Genomic DNA, 22250 nt, shown 5'->3' with positions numbered 1-22250 from the left:
CAAGGACTGGGAAGCCTGCCGCATGAGGAAAGGCTGAAAGAACTGGGTTTGTTCAGCCTTGAGAAAAGAAGACTTACAGGAGACCTTACCACCATGTTCCAGTTTTTAAAGTGTGGCTGCAAAGAAGATGGAAACTCCCTTTTTACAAGGAGTCACATGGAAGAGATGAGGGGTAATGGGTACAAGTTACTCCTGGGGAGACTCTGATTGGACACAAGAATAAATTTTTTCTCAATGGAAATACACATTTCCAATTAAGGGAACAATAAAATTAATATGAAAATAAGGTGGATAAGAGGTATTAAAATGAAAATATTGGCATAGGCAACTGGCTTTTGGATTAACAACACTGTTTTCTGTAGTAACCTTGACAAAAAAAGCAGGCACATGCTAATGAAGACTGGCTCAAAAAACCACAGAATCAGAGCAGAAAAATTTGTTTGAAGCTCATACAATAAAGAACTAATAAGCACAGCTACTTAAAGTTGAGGTCCTCTCCACTCTGATTTGCCCTATCCTACAGGAGCTCATCAGCTACATGATTGGAAAAAGCCACTATGGAGTTACCATGGGTAAAAAATAGAAGAAGGAATATATCTGGATAATACTAATTCATCAGAGAAGACCTACATGACTAGTGCATAACTTACCCAAGAATTAAGAAGATGAGAAGCTGAACAGAGCTACATGCTTTGAATAAGTATCAGCACTACCAAGGTATGACTGAGGTTCCTTACCTAGAATTATGGACATATTTCTAGAATCCCCCTCAAAAAAGTGAAGCAGAGAACTGTAAGGATGAAGAGGGAGTGGAGAGCCTTTCAAAGAGGTGGAAAACAACAGGTTTGCTTTTCTAACCTTGCAGATGAAAGGCTGCCAGGGAACACTGGTTTTCTAAAAAACGCCAAAAGAAAAGGAATACACAAGCCAAAGACAATGTTAGCATAAGAACAAAAGTATATAAAATGGATATTAATAGGTGCAAAGTGGAAATTACATATAGATCCTCAGAGTTATTCAGAAATGACCCTTTAGTAGGACTAATGGGGTGACAAAACCACCACTACTTTTAAAATTGAAGCTTGTGTGGATTTGATCAAATGAAATCATAACCTAAGCTACCAATCAGACTGGCTGATAAAGCAAGACTTTTTTCCTGTCAAATGCACTACATCAAAATTTTTCTTCCTTTTGATAAAACTGAAATGTTTGGCTGTAGGAGAAAATGTTTTGCCTAAATGAATGCAAAAAAAAAAAAAAAAAAAAAAAAGAGTGGAATATTAAAAGTGTCCAACTTTTCCACCATGCTTCTGGTATGAAAGAATATATGTGTCTTATTTTAAATTATAAAGTAAACAAATACTGGGTTTTTCTACAAGTAAGGAATTTTTGTTTGTATTTGCTGCAGCTCTTTTTTTTGTTTCTTTTTGCTTCCTGTGAGGCTTGCAGTCACACCATCATGTATCTTACTGAGAAAGAGGTCTTAAATGTGGATTTAAATTGGCATGCAATGTGGACAGCTCGGAAAGGTTCTGCAAACATGCTGGGATCCTGATTCCTTCCTGATCTAGTGCCATATTTCACTTCCAGCTCTCAAAAAATAAAAGTGTGAGACTGAATGCAACAAAATAAGAGGTTTCTAGATTCTTTCTTCCACAGATTCTATCAATGCTTGTTCACATGAGTGAAGTCCTACAGAGGAGGAACACTCCTCTGGGGAGAAAACTTCATGCCTAGCTTCATTTCTCAGGTCCATGTCAGTTATCTTTCAAGAATTGTCTTGGAGGTTTTTAGACTAGGTTTTATGAGATGCTAATGATTGCAGTCCGCTATAACCAAGGCTGGGGTTTGGCTGAACTACTCAGTGCAAGCACCCTTCCGCAGGCCTCCGTGCTGGGTGGGCAGCAGCCACTGCGCACAGTGCAGCTGGCTGCTCCAGCACACCCTGCCCCGCAGGCGGCGGGAGCCCAGTGGGAAAGTGCTGCTCCCAGGGATGGTGCTTTCTCCAGGAGAAATGGAAGGACATTGGGGGGAAAAAAGCACAGATGTAAGGTGGAACTATCCCTCCAGGTATTACAGGCATCACTCTTTTCTGCAACGCAAGACACAGGCGACTCTTGAGATCACTCATTAAACTACCACTAGTTCTTTACAAAATTTTATTATACCTTGAATGTCAAGCATATTACCCATCTCTGATAGTAGGACAACAGAAAACCAACACATTAGAAAAAGCCACTTATAAAGCATTGGTTAAGTTCAATACAAGACTCTGCCTTAATTTAAGAAACATGTTTTAAGTTCTTATGGGAACTGTGCCTTTCTTCCTTATGCAAAAACAAGCAATACACCTCATTAGCAAAGCATACAATGAAAATTACACATAGCTTGCTTAAAATGAAAAAAGAAACAGCATAACAAACATTGCAGCTAGTCAGCCAGCAGTTAGACCTTTCTCCTTGTAAACCTGCTTCTTCAGTTTGACAACTGCAGTCCTTGGGGAGAAACAGCAAAGGGTATATAACTTAATTACACAGAACTGTTACAATGGGGTTGTGTAAACATTTTTTAATTTTTATTTTTGTCAGATCATAGCTGCAAGCCAGCTATACAAGTTTTTTCTTATTTTTTAAATGCTATTTTCATATAAGCTGAATTGCCCACACGGAACCTTTTGACCTTCTGTAGCTGACAGTACAACCTGCAATAAAACCTTGGCTCTTCTTGAACCAGTAGTCCTACCCTTGCATTTCACCTTGGTTTTAAGCAAAGAATCACAAGGCAAAAGAGGTCATATTATTTCCAGATTTTTCTCTTAATTTTATAGAAATCTGATATATGCTTTTGCTCACAGAACACTTGGAGCTATGACATATGAAATGTACACAAGCCAATGAGATTCACACACACGTGAAGTCAAAGCCAGCCACATTCTTTCAAAATCAAATATGGTATGTGTTGGCTGCATGTGAAAAATTTCACAGTAATTTATACCTGACCAATACCATTTAAGGCCTAATCCTGCTTCCAGTGGCATCTCCAGCAATTTTGCAGAAGACTTCAGTGGTAACAGGAGTATGATAGGACACTTAAATACTGAATGTTGTATATTACAGTTAATCTTATTCCTATTAAAACTGATGATCTCTAAAATCACTTCAGGTTCAATCGATGCAAGTTATAAAAAAATTATTGAAGTTTCTTTTCTAAAGGAATGTGTAACCTTTGGGATCGTTATTCATAATATCAGAGGTACTTTTGTTCCTGCTTATGGGATTATTGCTGGTCACCTTCCTGAGACTTGAAAGACCACAAAAGACAAGCACCATACCTATTCCTCTAAAGTACTGTATCACAAATTAGTAATTTGGTCCCTTTCTAAATGGATCTCTCCCCACAATTACACTAAAACATAGTGATGGGTCACAAATTCCAGGGGGTCCAACCGGTCCTGGCATTCCTGGACTGCCACGATCTCCATCTTTACCAGGCTGCCCACGCTCTCCAGGACGTCCTTCCTTACTCATACCAGGTGGACCTTCAGGACCTTAATGGCACACAAGCAATAAACAAATACATTACAGAGTGTTCTTAATGAAATGAAAACAAGAGCAAGTAAGGACACACAAATTCCCTGCTCTTTGGTGAAGTATGCAGATAAAACTTCATTTTCTGAAAAAGACACTTCTTGTCTCATACTGCATGCATATTTATATAAACCACATGGTACCTTATTAAGATGAAAAGGAAATATAAAAAATCTACTTTAGTATATTGTTTTACTTTATCATATAAACAGGAACCACCATGGCATGAATCAGAGTCCTCCTCTTTCTATTCACTTCTCTTGCTTTGGATCAAGCCCTAATAGCTCTTCCAAAAGCTCAGCTTTGCGTTTTGCATGAATACGCTGCTGTTCAGAAAAATATTTTCCTTCACTAAGCAATGCTTACAAGTCACATGATTATATTAGGGCTCAGTTTTCAGTTAATGGTTGACTTGAAGATCTATCTATCAAGAAACAGCAGTCTCAGGTACCAATCTCTACAAGACCTGTCTTATAAAACAATGTATTATATGACATTTTACAAGGCATGCAAGAGACAGGCATTAGCCAGAAGACATACATGGTAATTAAGATGTGTAAAAACTATCTACATTTTTCCAAATTATATCAATATTTTTCCTAAACCACAGTTCTTTAGAAATTATTAGAATGTACTGAATCTGCATAGCTGAACCATCCCTCACCTGGAGGTCCTGGGGGGCCTTGGATGCCAGGAACCCCAATTCCTTGATTGCCTTTTGCACCATTTTTTCCTGGAAGTCCTGTGAATTAGCAAACATAAGTATATCTTTGCACACTAAGAAAAGAATATTTTCATCCAATGAATTAGGAATTCTACATCTGATAATATTTGTTGAATAAAAAAATGTAATACTTCAAAAGCAAATAATGGCATGTAAAAGAAGCATTTCCTTGTAACCTGCACAGAGCAGCAGGATTCTAAATTATCCCCATTTTTACTGAATTAAGAGCTGATGTAGCACCTGTTAAGCAGACAGCTACTATGATTTGTGGGAATAGATGATGGACAATTAAGAAATTTACTGTCATTACCTTTCCACTGGCAAAGTTTTTAAGAAGTTGTATGAAGGAAGTGTAAGTATTCACCACAGTCCCCATGTAATACAGAATAATAGACAATCTTCCGCAACATATGGCAGAACTACATCTCTACCAAAGAAATACTGAGAGGGGCAAAGTATGTGCTCTCTTACACTAGTAAAACCCAATAAATTCAGTTTCTTCATAGAAACAAGTATCTATTTTTCCAGCTCTTACAGAATAGCTGGAACGGTTAATGTCCTCTCCAGAGTAAAACTGCACATTCTTCTATTGGAGATGAAATTATAAAAGCACTATAGACGAATCATCATTACATCCAGAACAGATTTGATGTGCTAGGTCACAGTCAGTAAGTCACAAAGAAAATAAATATTTACCAATCGTTTGCCTACCTACCTACCCCTGGCACATTACCAGTTACCTATATTTCATACAGCTTTCCTGATTATTTTGATGCTATAGTTAACGGGCACTGCTGGAAGTAATTACCAAATTGTGGACTTCACCCAGTCTCTTGGTCTAGTTCCAGACCATATATACATACTTAGGTGTGCAAATACATCACAGAAATCAGTTGGAATGCTTAGGTGGATGAGTTACCTGAAAGCATAAATCTTAGCTTGCCTAGAATGAAACCGGAATGTTTAAGAAAAGCATAAAAAAAGAAGCAAAAATCCTTACGAGATAAAAACAAAAGGAGAAAACCCTAGGAAATCAGAGGGAGTATAGAGGTTATCGCATGCCAAAAATAAGCCTAGAGGGTGGTAGATTGTAAATAGCCAGGGAATAAATACTGTTCTTCAAAACAGCAGAAACAAAATTTGGAAGAAAAGAAACCACAAAACATATAAATACATTGAAATCCAGGCCTAAGCATATTTGATCTGAAAAAAATAAATAATAAAATGCAGTTAAAAACATTTACATGAGACTAAGAACTCTCTAAAAAGATCAAACTGAAGTTTGACTACAGTAGAACTGAACACTAGCTGTCTTGCCGTGCTCCTGTATTTTCTCTTCTTCTGACATGGATCCCTCATAAGCAGGGAAATATTCACATTGCACCGTGTCCCCAGTTACACTCTGAGATACAAACCCAGCTATTCCCTCACTCCACCTGCACTGATCCCATTCAAAACTGGAAGCAGAAAACGAAGCCATAAAAGCCATTAGCACCGTGACAAACGCACGCAGTACCTCTTGTCCCACGAGCCCCAGGGCGACCCGGGATGCCTGTCAGCCCCGGAATGCCATCATTTCCTGGTAAACCAGGAAACCCTCTTGGGCCTTCAGGGCCTCTTGGACCTGGTGGTCCTGGAAGTCCTGGGGAAGCGCTTTGGGATTGACAGTGGTTACAGTTTTGTAGCCTTCCACTCTGGAGGATGGCAGGCAACTGGGCTGGGAGAATTCAAACAAAAAATTGTTTAGAGTGTTATAACAATAAAATAGAAAAATATTGCCCCCTAGCCACTAATACAAAAACTAACAAAAAAAATATTCTTTAGAGAATATTATAACCTTTAGGAAAGAAGTTGGTAAAGTATGGAACCTTTTTGATGAAAGAAATAAATAAACATGGAAATACATTTCCACACCTGTAGGTGATAAATCAGCAATATCAATCTCGCTTTCAAGAAAGCATCTTTATAACTATCAAGAAACTTCTTTAGCACTTTAAACAAGGAAAGAACAGTCTAAAGAGGCTTTCAAACTTACTTCTCAGTACATCTGAACACACCTGTCGAATAAATTCTTCTGAAAATTCTCGAGCCTGAATTGAACAGAGAACAATTAAAAGAACAGAGAACATGCATTTGTTTGGGGGTTTTAAAGTACCCAAAATGACAAGTTTGAGGTCCTATACATACAGGTTTTCCATCTGATCCAGGTGGTCCCGGGGGTCCTCTATCTCCTGGCTGACCTCTGAGACCAGGAGGTCCAACCAAACCCTGGATACCGGATTCTCCTTTTTGCCCACTGATGCCTCGAATGCCCGGATCTCCTTTCTCACCTTTCTGGAATGAAAACCAATGAAAAGCCAATTGTTTCTTCACAGCCAGTTTGGAAGCTGGGTAGCACCAAGTAAACATGTTCTAAGAAAATCTTCACTGATGATTTTCATAAAATGAATAGAAGTTGTCACTGAAAATTAACTTGATACTAATGAGGCCTATTTTACTAAAATATCCTGGAATTTTCAGGATTTCTTCTTTAGTAACTCTTTCCAGATAAAATTATTTACCAAATATAATTAGAAATAAATTAGCTTTTTTTTTCTCTTTTAAACTTTAAGGACCCATTTTACTTATAATTAATAAAAAACAAAATAACCTTCCTTATTAAAATATGGAAGGAAAGGCTTTATTCACTTTTTTCAGGAGAATTTAATGATCTGTTACAGTACATTAAAACCCTTAGAAGGCTGGAAAAATTAGAAGTGAAATCCTGTCATCACTGAGGTTCATAGCAAGCTTCTTATAATAATCAAGGCTTTTACCCTGTGTCTGTAGTGTAGAACACAAAGGAAAAAAATAGTTTGATTTCAGTTAAGATTTTTTTTTTTTGGGGGGGGGGGGGGGATGGGGGGGGGTCGTATGATTGATAAGAAGTGTATTCCATTTGTTTTACTGGAAATGGTTAAAACAATACTGGAAAATACTTTGACATATCTTCATCAAAGCAATGGTTCTTCTATGTATGGAATTATCTACTCCATTAGTTCATGTGGAACTTTTCCTATGCTGGAGCCAACAAAACATCACTACAATGTAATTTGGTGCGTGCCCAGGATTGAAGTATACTGTTTGCACCCTGATGAGCCTTTCCTTCCATTTTTGCACAGCTTCTGGATAATTTCACCAGTTGCTTCAAAATTTTCTTTCACTCTTTCCAACCGTTTTAGATGGAATTATGAAAACAAGGCAGCAGAATTACTATATATGACAAAACTTACTGGAGAAAATAATGCAAGTTTAGGAAGCACTCAGGCATACAGTCTACATAGACTTACACTGAATTTTAAAGTATGGTTATTTATATTACTTTTTATCATTTTATATACTACTTACCAAAACTCTTTACAGCAAAAAAATTCAAAGCTGTCTGGCTTGGTCTGAAGCAGTAACACTGCCCAGAGTTCTCCACATGAATTATTAGAGTAGCAACCTTCAAATTCAGTATTGGATTACTCAGTTTGATGCAGGGATTACTTGGTTGTATGCAGAGAGCTAGACACTAAAATGAGGCAGGTAGTTTTTCCTCTTTAAAAAGCCAGAGGAATTAGACAAAATGTGACAGATGTCTGTCAGGTGCCTAAGAGTACTGCTGGAAAGATGGTCCACCAGTAAGATGTCACGCGTGAACTGAACAGCAGTCCATACCCTCTTCCCACTTGAAAAGTTATACACTAATTCAGAACTGACTTTTTCCAAGGTTGTAATTGTATTTTATTTTCCCGATACTGTCAACTTGAATGTTGTAGACACTGAGAACTGATACTTAGTTACACCAGGTAGGCTTGTACTTATTAATTTCTATTACATAATTACAAAAGTGGGGGTTTTTTTCATTTAATAGGGTCAGCAAAGCTCAGAGATAAATATACGGAGCGTGTGTAGCTGCCTGTGGCTATACTAGCAGCTCTGTGTGCTGGGATCTGAGAATCATGCTGTTTGTTCTCATAGCTAGAAGTTATTTGTTTCAGTGTTAATTACTTTTGCAGCTATGGGCTGTGTTTACTTGTGAGTTGATTTATTTGGACTAGATATTAAAGGGGCTAGAAAGCATTAAGAACCAGTGAAATATTGGGAAAATGGCATCTACTGTAGGAAAACATTACAGGCAAGAAGCCAGTATGAAAACACCAGGACAAAACTATGGAAGCATCAGCACAACTGCCTGCAGAACATGCCAAAAAGCAAATGAAACTGCTGAGGGAACATTTTCTGCTGTATATCTTGGTTTTGTAATGCTTAGCCACATCCCATGTGTGGCCTTGTTTGTAGACACTTGCTGTTGGAAAAGAAAATAATAAAAAAAAAAAAAAAAAAAAAAAAAAATAAAGGAAAGAGCTTAATAAGTGCTGAGAATTACAGACTGAAAGGATTTTTTCTTGAGGACATAGTCTAACAAAAGACAACATATTTTATAAAAATAGAAAATAAACTAATTTTATAGGTCTGATAAGTGAACACAATAACATCACTATATCTTAGCATATAACAAAAATATTATTAAAAGGATTTTCCAGAAGAAATATATGATGGCCATGATGTACAATATTTAAAAAGGCTAGTTCAATAGTGTACAAGGAAGCTTTTGCCAATTTTGGCAATGATTTAGCAAAACACCTATAAGCCAAACTGTAGATTTAAGTATTTCATAGAACCACAGCAGCATATAGGGTGATTTATATGTATATGTACATATATGTACATAAATATGTAAAGTTATTTAATTATCAGAATTGAGCTTCCAACTAATATGTCCACTTACTGATATGCAACAAGATTTTCATGAAAAAGGGTTGAACAAAGAAATCTCTAGATAAAGTTGAAATACGTTAATGGGATGGTGTATACCCTGATTTAACAAAATATTGGGATAAAAAAAATAGCTGACAAAGTTAATCTTTTAAATACCAATTTTTAAACTACATGCAACACAAAAATTAAAAGGTTTGGCCATAAAGGTATCTACGTTTGCCAAACACAGGGGGAAAAAAAAAAAAAAAGACGGGACTTCTAAAAATGTCAGAGTAACAAATGTGCAGCTTCTGACAGACCATAAGCAGTCCAAGCAGGCTTCCCTTTATGCCCAAGTTTCAGGCTGAGTTGAATTATTTCTGTATAAACTTAGTAGTAGAAAGAATTCTGCCTTGCATTTTCTGAGTCAGTCTCAAAGACAGAATTGTCTAACAAAATTTTTTTTTTATAAAGGCTTCACTACATTCCTCTTCATTAGCTTTGAACTAAAGGCACACAAAGAAATCTTACTGGTGAATGTTAAAACACACAACAGTTCAGCTGTGGAAGTCCTTCCTACAAACTTTTATGGAAGCTGAAAGTACAGTGTATCAGCACAGTTCAAAAGGAATTAGGCAAATTCAAGATTGACATTAAATGTGAGGGTCTTGATCTCCAGCTTAAATGCCCCTTATTTCTTGACTGCCAAAAAAAGCGAAGGATTACAAGATCAAGGATCTTTTTTGTATATCCTGTTACATTTGTATCCTACCCTGCTATTACTGGCTGCTGCTGAACAACACAAAATTTTCTTATCAAGTATTCTGTATCTTTTCATTAATATATTTTTACTTTTCAATGAACTTAGAACCTCTAGATTTTCTTTATTTGCTCTCCAACCAGTTCCTTCCTTTGGTTTTTTTTTTTTTTTTTTCTTTACTTTGGTTTGTTGTTTTTTTAAATTCTCTTAAAGTATATACTTGGCTTTAATCTTTTTTTTTTAATCTTTCATTTCATGAAATATATATTTTCCTACGTCCCTAACTAAAACCAATACTTCTTTCTCTTTTCTGATATTTCTTAAGTAACTTCTTTTCTGTTTCTTATAGAGATATGCGTAGAGAAATAAGACTATAAATACACATTTTACAGGTCACATAATTTGCAGAAGCAGATGGAATAATTTTGTAATACTATACTTGCCATTACAAATTACTTACCTCTCCTCGTTCTCCACTCAATCCTTCTACTCCCTTCAGAAATTAATATGAAAAAAAAAATTAAAAAAGCAAGTTGAGCCAAATTAGTTGGAATCAAAAGTCAATATTTTTGACCTTTGTTTCCAATAATTAATTACAAATGTAAATATTTAAATATTCTCTGATTGCTAATTGTACAAAAAAACAAACTGCATATAAGGATGAAAATTGTGTATCACGGAGAATTAACACTTTAATAATACTTTTAATATCATATACTGAAAGGGTAAGTTGGGAATATATAATGAATATTAGAAACCTTAAATTTATTATAGACATATACACAAAACTGTATTCACTCTGCAAAAGACAAAAGACATAAAATTTTATGTTCTAGCAAAAGGAAACTCCTGATTCTACCTGTTTAATACTGTCTTACTAGACAGAAATCAAGTTCAGAACCTTTGAAATACAAATTCAGTTTGTAAGCCAGACCTTGCATGTTGGCAAATGGTTTCAGTTTCATTTCTGCCAAATGGTTCAATGGTTTTATAATGATTAAGTTCTATGGCAAGATGGCAGTTCAGTGCTGCCTTTTTCGCTTTTTTGATGAACTTTTATGGGGTAGGAAATCTGTATTGTATCTTGAGAAGTCCTGGAGGCTTTAGAAACCTTGGAATGATTTAGTGCTGTCTACCATAAGTATCTGAATGACTGGTTTTTTGGTTGCTGACCAAACTAGATAAGCATAGCAAACAATTTTAGACCAAGCCTGTATTATTTCTTCAGCTTTCTCAAAAAAAAAAAAAAGCAACTGCAATTCAGTTGCATCATCCTATCTGAAAAAGAAGTATTTTCTTTCACTATCACTTTATTTTATCATACGATTAAAATAATAAATATGTGAAAATTTGTCCATTATTTGAAAAACAAACAAACAGAAAACGTCAAAAAAACCAAAACAAAACCAAATCAGAAAGTTTAATTCGTAAAATGTTAGAGTAAGGCATAACATTTGGTTAAAACCAATGACTGGCCTTCTAGTTTAAATTATTTCTTTTCAAAAATATCTGCTCAGCTCTACTACCAGACTCCTGCATGCCCCTGAGAGTGATAAAACTAGGCTAACATACAACCTAGATCTCCCGCCCGTGCTCCACTGGAATCAGCTCCTTCTGGCTAGACAGGCAGCTGTATTGGTGTCGTAATTCTGAAAAAAGCAACTGTGAGCTCCTTCCAAGTCTACTTTTAGATATGTACCTCTAACAAATACTTCTCTGTTCAGACACAACATAGATTATGACTTAACAAGTATTTATAAATACTAACAGTTATTTTCTGTGGTATAACAAGATAGCCAACTATGACACAATCAGAATACATTGGCCCAGAGTTAAAGAGAAACAACTGGATCTCACTGATTTGCAGCTGAAACAGGAAACATCTGTAATTTATGAGCACAGAATATGTCAATAAAGACCCCCAGTACAGTTTAGGAGGTAATGAACTACACGAAAGTGAAGCATGGTACATGCACAATCTTAACATCTCAAGTACCATTCTTATAACCTTTACAAAAAAGCCACTTTGTGCTGTTATCTGCATTTTATATTATGTATAATTGTTTCATGAAAATTTTCCATAATTAAGGATTTAATAAAACAATCCACAAAAACGTACTTCTGTACCGTTTCTCAATATATAGTATCCCAGAACCACAGAAACATGTAGGTTGGAAGGGACCTCCACGGGTTAAACTTCCTTTTCAGAACAGATCCAGCTAGAGCAGGCTGCTCAGTGCCCTGTCATGATCTCTGTGAGCAGCCTGCTCCAGTGTTTGATCACCCTCAGCGCAAAATGCTTTTCCCATATATCAGGTTGGGATTTTCTGCATTCAAATTTGTGTCCATTTCCTCTCATCCTTCCACTGTGCACAGCTGAGAAAAGTGTGGCTCCATCTTCTCTATATGTGTTGTATTTCTTATTTTAAAAATACTAAGGTTCTTTAAGAGGTACTTTATATAACTATATAATCATGTTATACATAAATATATTTCACCTGATGCAAATAACTATCCATGTTGATGGAAGTAATCTTAAGAAACAGATATGAATCATGGCTCTCTTGAACTAGGATCACTTTATAAAAGTACCTGTAAGCCTGGATTTCCTTGTCTTCCTTTTTCTCCTTTCAGTCCCTTCAAAAAAGAAGCACATTTTCTTAAAACATACATTTATCTGGGAGATGTAATTAAGCTACTGAAAATAACACAAAGAGATAAACCCTAAAATCTCATCCCAAACCAGGCCAAATCAATCTGAAAAGTTATTCTACGAGAGTTCAGAGCAGAAACTGTGCAGAAGGATATAATTCCTACTCTGAACACAGGGGAATCAAGTTAGGATTTGAGTAGTGACATGATACTCCTCTTTTTCTTGTAAGTGTTACCATGACTTTTTGATAACAAGGAGGAAAATCCCACTTGTTATAATCTAGTAAGTAGGCAGAGGCCAGGTGGCATTACTTTGACTATGAGCATTTATATGATCCCACAGTGCCTGGTGCAGGCAGGGACAGAAGCCATCCCTGGAAAGTGCTGGGTCATGTCCCAGTCCCCTAGGGCAGCAGCACAACCTACATCCCTGAGACCACGCCATTGCTAGGACCACACAGCTCTGCACCAAATGACAACAGCCTGCTCAGCCCCAGAAACACAGCCACAACTACGTCCTGGGCATACTGGGCAGTTCTCCTTGAAGAAGAGTTAGGGTGCACTGCTGCTAATTTTCAAGCAAACCTTCTGCGGAGCCCAGTCTTAAAAAAATCTCCTGAATTAACATCTAAGACTTGCATTAATAGTGTTGCCAGATGATCTCATTAGAAACAAAGTTGATATACCTGGATGCCACTTTCACCTTGGTTTCCTTTGTCCCCCTGTAAAAGAATTAAAGTCTCCATTGTAACATGATTAATCTCAAAGACATTTAGTCTGTCTTTTAATTCAACTCAGGAAATACAAGAGAAGGACCTTAATAGCTTTTATTTATACTGAATGAAAACAAATCACTTTATCCTCATGTACACAATCATTGAGAAAAGTACAGAAAGTTACATTAAGAAGTGAATCTGTCACAGAAAGAACTATCAAAAAGAAAAGCGGATACTTATCCAGCAAGTTAAAATTTAAAAAATGCAACATAATGAGATGGCAAATCCAGCAGGATTTTATCTACTCAGTGTATGGGAGTGGAGAAGATGTAGGTAGGTACTGGGGTAGTATTTCTGATGAGTTAAAATTCATCTGAATGCTAAGTATGCTTGCCTTCACCCACAGGGAACAGAGTATAATTTCTGTAACACTATAAACCCATTGAATGTAAATAAACATCTGCGGAGTGACTGGTAAATGGTACTTAAAAGACAAGTATCTAAATTTATCAAGTTGTTTGAACACCACCTAACTGACACTGAAGAAAAACAAGCAGCTCTTGAAAACGATTCAAGCACATTAATGACAGGGGTATAAAATATGTACTCCCAGAATGTGCCTATCTCTCTTTCTTGACTGAAAAGGAAACTTAAAGTTATAGGAGATGGCTCCTGCCCTAACTTTGACCTCTTAAATCAGTGTGACTGTTTAAATAGAAATGAATCAAAGTGTTGGGCCAAGAACATAGCAACTCATTAAACAAAAGACAGATCTGTGGGGGGTTGTGCAAATCTGCATTTAATAAAGAGAAGAAAAAGGATGGATTTTTTTTTAATCTGTTTTGCCAGTTTTCTTGTAGGAGCCAAACGTGTGTGTTTGGTCATTTTTCAAAAAAGAGAATGTTTAATTAAATGCTAAACAGTAGTAAAGACGAGATTTTGACCATGGCAAATATTTGCCTGATAGAAAAACCCAGAACATAAAAGGTTATTTATGCCAGCTGTATTTGGTTATATTGTACTTGAATGTAAAATACACCGTTTGGTGTCAAGTTTTAAAATAAGTTATAGCTGAAAGGCTTCACTTTTACTGTTAGTTGCCCAAACTGCACTTTTTTTCCTGAATAGTTCAAAAATTTGTCGTACTTATAATTCCAGTTAACCAGCAATATATGTTCTGACTTGCATCTTCATATAAAATGAATAATGACAAAGCTTCTTCAGTTTAAAATTTAGAGAGGTTACACACATTTTAACAAAATCTTCCTTCTTAAAATCAGTAGTCTCAGTACATGTACCTTACATGACCCATAGATATTGAAACAATATATGGTGATAATGAAACTAATTAAACTATTGTTATGACACTGATTCAACTCAAGTCACTCTTCCATTTGGCTTCAATACATTCTGAAAGCCTTAAGCCAGGAAATCTTTGTCCTTATGCTCTCTGGGAATCGCTGTTTTGAAACTGGTCAGAAGACCGATTTTTCTACATCTTGTCTTGGAAAATGGAACTCAGGTTCCATCATCTCATTTAGCTAAGAGAATCTCATCTAAATTTGGATCATTCTCTAGCCTCCATTGACAGGGACTTGCTTCAGTTGTCTAAACATAGACCATTTAAGATGCTGTAGGCAACACAAGGCATCCCCATACATGTCTACTGACATCTGAAATACTCTAGCGTACCTAAGCCATCCATACATGGCTGGCATATATGACACTGGACATACAGGAAACCGGTGCCCTTCTGGAGCAGAAGGTGAAGTTTAGTAGAATTCCTCTCCATGGGGTTTTAATAAAACTTTAAATATACCACCACCCTTCTAACTTACTGCTTCTTTACCCTTCAACCTTTCTTTCCATAGTGAAGTACCTGATTCAACTCTATTTCTGTAATGTCGTTATTGGGTCTGGCCGAGATGGAGTTAACATTCCCCATGGCAGCCCCCACAGCGCTGCGCTTGTATCGGTAGCTAGAAAGGTGTTGGTAACACACCAGTGTTCTGGCTGCTGCTGAGCAGCGCTCGCACAGCACCAAGGCTGTTTCTCCAACATTCCCCCCCTCACCACCAGCAGGGTGGGTGTGAGCAAGATCCTGGGAGGGAACATAGCCAGGACAGCTGGCCTAAAGTGACCAAACAGATATTCCATACCATATGGTATCTGCTCAGCAATAAAAGGTAAGAGAAAGGAGAGGGGGGTTGCACTTAGTATTAAAACATTTGTCTTCCAGATCAACCGCTACGTATATTGAAGCCCTACTTCCCAGAGAGTGGTTAGACATCACCTGTTAATAGGAAGTAGAGAATAAATCTTTTGTTTTCCTTTGTTTCTGTGCATGGCTTTTGCTTTATTAAACTACCTTTTAATATTAACTCACAATTCTTTTTACCCATTTTCTCCCCTCCCTGTCCTGCTGAGGAGGCGCTTGGTGGGCACCTGGTGTCAAGCCAAGGTCAGTTCCCACAGACTCCTTTAGATGAAGGGCTTCATCCTTCAGTGATCCTCTACATGGCTGGTAACACTGCACAGATGAATTTTGAGTTTTTACTGACTGTTTATTTCTATCTGACACCCTACCTGAGCTTCCTTTGCTTTTACAAGATTTCCTGTTTATTCTGAAATCTGTAATTTGAATATGTAATGGAGGAATTTTTGCCCTAGTTGGGACTTTAGTATTTCCCAGGAAACACTGCTAGATTTTCAACAGAAGTGTCAGATACATTAACTAAACACACTTAATTTATTTTTACATAATTTTTGCTATACATTTAAATTTTAAATTATTATTGAATCAGTTTAAATAAGATTTAAAATTTGATTTAACTTCATAATTTGTGTTAATTTAATTAAAGTAACACTACACTTTTAAACTTAAAATTTAAATTTAAATATTGAATTTGGGCTGATATCAAATATAGCAACATTTTTAGTCTTGAAAACTTGCTCCTTGACTAAATACCTAGTTTGAACAGTTGCAGGTAAAGCTTGTTAGTTATAATAAACTATATCCTAAGGAAACAAGTCTATCTGTTACATGACATCAGATCACTTATATTGCTCCAAGGAAACAGTATAACAATTAAATAAGCTTTATACTTGTATATGCCAATGAAGAAACTCACTGCAAAAAAAAATATCGTCATGTTTTCCCATAAAAATACAATTAAAAAATGAAACATTATCTTACAAAGCAATGAAACATTTAAATTTTCAGGATGCACATATCATTGCTTTAAAAGTGCCCAGAATAAAGAAATCTTAATTAAAATTTAGACTAAAAATGTAATGGATACAAATCAGAGCTTTAATTATAATTAGAATTCTTTGATTTACAGCAATGGAAATAATTTTACTTTAACCACTTTCGAACCATGACAGCTGATAAGTGTTCAACCCTGAGATTATCCTCAAATCATGTTATTGACGATTACAGTAAATGGTTTCTCCCCAGCTGTTTCAAATAAACATGTAGCATTTCCTTCACATAAATTTAACTAATAGCATATGTAAAATATAAATTCTTGGTCTTGCTCTGTTTCTTCATTAAGTTACACAGAAGAAAGGGGCTTGCTGTCCTGAAAAAACATCATCTAGAATACACAACTCTGTTAAGTCCTTTGCAGATACCCACAGGTTACGAAGAGTAATGATTTTCAGGTTCTCAAATCCCATTCTGTATTCAAACCATAGCTTATTTTTCCACAACAGGCTCAGTTCACTCCAATGAATTCTGTGAGTTGTGGCAAGATAAAAATAAGTCAATATTTTAAAACAAGAAATATTCTAGGGGCTTTCCAGTTTCCAGTCAAATAAAAAGTTCTGTCTTATGGGCTGAGACAAAGCTGAGAGGTTTCAACCACACAGGAGATTTTTAGTAGAATGCTGTCATCTTATAGAAGAAAATCTCTAGGAAAGCATTTAATATAATGTTAGTTACAGCTTTAAGTTATGCAAAAAGCTGCGTTCTTCAATTTCAAAACATATCAAAGAACAATATTGCCTATAATCTTTTCAATCTGGGACTCCTTAAAGTCATGTGATCAGTCAGAAAATCCTACATACCTTCACTTTAAAAATAAGGATGACTACCCTGGTAAGTGAAACACCAATATGAAATTTTACAGTGTGTTCACAAACAGTTCTTCAGCAACCACGTCTATAGCAGTGTTTGATAAACGTGAGCCTGCACTAAGAGATGCTGAGATCCTTGAAAGCAAGATCTTTATGAGAACTCAGTTTGCAAGAGGAATAAACATGGGTTCACCTGAAAGGAAGAAATAATTTTCAATCGGTACAGTAGAAGTAGGATCCATCTAACCTGACTTTTGCCATCTAAAATGTCAACATTTAATTTAGCTGCCTAGGCTTCACTTACAGTCAAAGAAAGGTGTAGAGATGTGAATTAATGACTCCCCAGAATGCTCAGACTCTCTCAGCTAAATATGGAGAGAACCTGGACAGCTTGGTTAGATCAGGTAACTCTTAATGGCTGAGGCCAACTGAGCTGAATCTGTCCCCGCTGCCTAGGGTCAACTGCTCCACAAAAGACTTTGTACAACAGACTTTATAGATGCAGCACTTGCTATAAGATATAAGAGTAAGTAAATATAGAATCATGGATCATATCATTACACACTGCAATACATAATGGAAATTTCATTAATACCTTTGTCTCAGTATTTTATGTTAAGTTTCTCCTTTTTGGCCATTTTCTCCTCCCTATGGAAAATGATTGTTTTTCTAAAGAATGGGCATTCCAAAATATACCAACTATTCTCTAATAATAATGATCACTTATGGGAAAAGCCCTTTTAAAAGATGCAATTAATGTAAAACCGGGGAAAATACTTACCTTTATACCCTGGGTACCAGGAATGCCTGGGTAGCCTGGTTCACCTGGAGCACCTGGTACTCCTAGTTCTCCCTGAGTAATGCAATAGCTCTGTGTCAGTGATGTGCTGAAAAAACATATATTGCATTTTTCTCAAGGTCACATGATATGCTTTGGCTACGGCATTTTGAAATTTTATAACTGAGGATGACTGAAAAGCCTGGAGAATTTGTGAAGGGGTGTTAAACACAGAGAACACACAAAAGGAACTCCTAATTCTTAATCTCATTTTTCCAGTATCCATCTTCTTTAATTGCCCTTTAATACAGATGACGCTGATTTTTCAAAATTACACAAATAAAACTGTCCGAAGTAATGGCAATGTTTGCAGTTTTGAACTTCATGAACAGTTGATTTACACCGCTTAAAATCTGGTATAAAATTAGTAAAAATAAGCTATCAAATGGATTCTGATGCAATTTTATGTTAACTACCACTTTATTTTGAAACTGTCTTGTGGCTAATCATGGAAAATCATGGAAAATCAGCAAATCGTGGAAAAGTAAAGCAGTCCCTTCTTTAACTAGAATACCTCCAGATTCATATTTACCTTGGCTCCTGACGATCCTGGTTTCCCCTGTATTCCGGGTTCACCTTTATCACCCTATATAACAATATAAAAGTCTGGCTGACATATCAGTATCTTTTGTCAGATGTTGTTTGACTAGCAAATGTAAACATACACCGCTGGGAAATCGGTCCTTATGGGAAACCTGAAGTTTCAATTTCTCTAAGGAAAGAATAGATACTGATGACAAAGTGTGATTTGCCAGCCTCTGCTCACTTGTCCCTTCCCCACTTGCCAAATATCCCTTGCCCAGTCACACCATGTTTGTGTGCACTGATTTCATATTTCCACCTTCCTACTTAATAAAACTCTGAGACTCCTTCAACCCGTCTGAGCCAATATATTTATTTATGGTTTGTTTTTTATTGTAGCCTATGGAATTAGGCATATATTCAGCATGAGGATTTTCATTAAAATTTAAGAATTATTATTTCATGGTGCTCTTCTGTAGGAATGAGCTTATTAAGAATGATTCTGTCAGAATCAACTTATATTCAGAATGACAGATAAATATACAAAACAACAGCACTTTTCACAAAGGAAAATAAAGCTAATTAATTTTAAGTCATTTCATAGGTATTCAATCTTCTTGACCATAGCAAACATCAACACGTTAAAAAATGTTACCTTCAGTATACAATTTTAAATCAATAGATACGTAATTTTGAATATAAAATAATGTATGGGTGGAAAAGCAGTTAAATGTAAATACAAAGCTTGGGAAATGAATAAAATATTCCTAAATATTCTCTAGGACATACCATTGAGTGCTCACCGGCCAAAATTCCTCTTGGATTAAATTAAAAGGTTACACTAACAGATCTGGATTTTTAGTATCTATTTTAGTTTCTGAGAGCATGGGTCAAATTAATTCTTGCTGTAGCTGCAGTGTAATCAATAAAGTCACATCTGAAATATATTTGGCTCCTCGGGTGGAAAAAGCAGCACGTAACATTATTTAACACAATTAAAATATAAATAAATATAACATGGGCAGAAAGTTCTGATGTATACTAAGAATTATCTGGCTCCCAGCACTGCAGAACATTTTCCAGAACTGCAAAGCTGAAACAAAGTCTCATGACTATTTCTGCAATTGTTCCAAACCTCATGGGATGACAGGCACCATTTCCGGAGCTATATTACGCTCTATTAAGGCTGAACTATCATATAAGGTAATATAGGGAAAATGATACATCTACTCACCAATGTTCAATATATCAAAAAAGTAGGTGCAAAATCCTGGCATTTTTTAATCCATAAAGCAGTCATTTAGCAAAATCACAAGGAAATAAACACAAACACTTACCTTAGGCCCAGGAGCTCCAGGCAGGCCAAATGAGCCTTCTGGTCCCATCAAACCCTATGTATTTGTGAAAAAGGCAGAGATATTTTTGTACTAAGCTAGAGAAATAATGGCTTCAGTATAGTGTATTAGCATTATTAGTATTATTAGTATCATATTTCTACAGTGAAATAAATAAGATAGGAAATATAATGTCTTCCATCACATTACTATACAGGCTGTAACTCTGATACAGCACAGTGGGTTATTTAGATCTTCTATGGCCAAAGGAAGGGCTACTGTGCAGTGGGAAAAAAAAGATGCAGGAAAAAAGCACAATGCTGACATGAAATGCTCCTGAGAGAAAAAATTCTGCAACTCAAAACCCCATCTGTGTGATCTAATCTTAAACTTATCTTTAATATGTCCTTAGCTATAATTGAAAGTGACACAAGAGTTTCTCAGTTTCCATTTAGGTTTTCCAAAACCAGCAAAAGTATATGTGGCATTTCATAATTCTCTTCCTTCTTTCTGACTGTGTGTCCCTCAAAGGTTTCCATGCTTTGACTCCTTTTGCAAACTTTGTGGAGATTTATGGGGAGCGGTTAACTTTGAGGCCACATCTTTGCACCTTCTGCATAATCTTGAGGATCAAACTGTTCATTCAAGAATTCAATAGCTTCTGCCATTTCAGACCATGACACTTCAGCACATGTACAAAGCCAGATCACACAATTGCCAAAACAGTCCCTTGGTTTCCTCTCATGGAAATGTGTTGATAAAGGCATGTTTAGTTGTCTTTGTTCCACATCTTAAATAAGAGCTAAAGGCTGTTAAACCATCAAATGGCTGCTTTTCTTAATTTCTGTTTAAAGCTACTCTCAAGTATACATCAGAAAAAGATCTTTTTTCAAAAGTATACTTTCCAGGAAGGAATTCCCATTTATAGTATTTTCCACATCTGTTGTTAATACATGTCTTTCTCACCACTTCATCTCATTTCTCTTTGACTGTAGAACTGCATGCATCAATAAAAACAATATATAATTTTTGTTTTATTTGGACTTGCATATATACTCTGAAATCAGATCTGCTACAAGAATGTACTGAAGACAGAGCATAAAATAAAAGCATAATAATACAGAAAGTCAAACAACGAAATAAGGCCTGGAAATCTAACTTGTCAGAGATTAAGTTTTATCAATGATTCTAATTGGTAGTATTTTCAGAAACTACTGTCGTTGTTGTTATTTAATCTTTGCTTTCATATAGATAAAAATGACCACATTACATTTAGTACTAAATGTTAGGAACTATTCAGTTCCATGACGTTATCTCAGACCTCCTTCAAAAGTTGTATGTGATCAAAAATAAATGTATGTCTACTGTGATATTTTACACAGACTGTAATTCAGTTTTGCCAAAGAAAATTTATAACTTTCTTTTCTAAAACTAAAAGGATGGCTTTGTTTTTGCAAATACAAGAGAAAATTCAGAATATTTGGAACAAGAAGCAATTCTCTGTACCCAGGGTTTTCAGCATTTCACCAATTTTCTGGTATTTCACCTGTGTTTTACTGTTAACCAAGGCAAGCACAGATTAACTTAGGTTTCTTTCCTGCTGTGTTGTAAGAAACTACTGGTCACCAAAACTTTCCATCAATAAATGTAACAACTTGCTCTTTAAGCCACAGACGCAGGTCTATGAATACAAATACATGGTATCAGTCACAAAACTAAACCTTGAGTAACTTTGCTGCCAATTTTCCTCAGCCTCAGACTTTTGCTGTTCAGTCAGTTGCGCATGAAAATTCTTCTATTAAACTTCCATTTCTCTAAAATAGCTAATAATATCATATATTCTCTTTGCTGAACTTTGCTCTGCTTGTTGTTAGCTAGATAGAAAACCAGACAGCTTACCAAAGATGATGCAGTTAATCTGGTGTAATCTATTATTTGGTAAATAAAGGTTTACTGTACCCTATGACATTTTTTTCATAATTTTGGAACAGAAATTACTAATTCCTCTCCAGATGGAGTGGAGTTTCTGAGATCTGCTTCCACTCATAACGTAAGAGACAATGCATTCCCATTAACCATTTGCTTACGGCCTATGTTCAGCTTTGTTACAGCAAGAGTAAGAAAATATTAATTTGGTTTTGGAACCTAAACTTGGTTATATTAAGACTGTCTTAATTCACTTACACATCAGGTCTGCTTCTTCACTTTTTCTCTTTTTATTTACATAGCAAAATAAGGTTTTATTAATTTTCATT

At 35.9% G+C, this 22250-nt stretch overlaps 1 protein-coding gene across 1 annotated transcript in view; it reads right to left on the bottom strand.

Annotated features, from left to right (window-relative positions):
- Window positions 1–2145: 2145 nt before the first annotated feature.
- Window positions 2146–22250, bottom strand: part of COL21A1 (collagen type XXI alpha 1 chain) — a 113924-nt gene continuing 93819 nt past the window's right edge. Inside the window, exons 20-30 of the mRNA XM_040599398.1 lie at window positions 19999–20052; window positions 18672–18725; window positions 18083–18154; window positions 13192–13227; window positions 12446–12490; window positions 10314–10346; window positions 6499–6645; window positions 6347–6401; window positions 5828–6028; window positions 4252–4329; window positions 2146–3547 (exon numbers count right to left, since the gene is read on the bottom strand). Coding sequence (XP_040455332.1) covers window positions 3360–3547; window positions 4252–4329; window positions 5828–6028; window positions 6347–6401; window positions 6499–6645; window positions 10314–10346; window positions 12446–12490; window positions 13192–13227; window positions 18083–18154; window positions 18672–18725; window positions 19999–20052 — 963 coding nt within the window. The 3' untranslated portion in view covers window positions 2146–3359. The remainder of the gene's footprint in view (window positions 3548–4251; window positions 4330–5827; window positions 6029–6346; window positions 6402–6498; window positions 6646–10313; window positions 10347–12445; window positions 12491–13191; window positions 13228–18082; window positions 18155–18671; window positions 18726–19998; window positions 20053–22250) is intronic.

This window comes from Falco naumanni, chromosome 6, assembly GCF_017639655.2.
Source record: "Falco naumanni isolate bFalNau1 chromosome 6, bFalNau1.pat, whole genome shotgun sequence".
Taxonomy (NCBI): Eukaryota; Metazoa; Chordata; class Aves; order Falconiformes; family Falconidae; genus Falco; species Falco naumanni.
The sequence above is the reverse complement of the archived record's forward strand: the minus strand, read 5'-3'. Positions and strand labels throughout refer to the sequence as shown.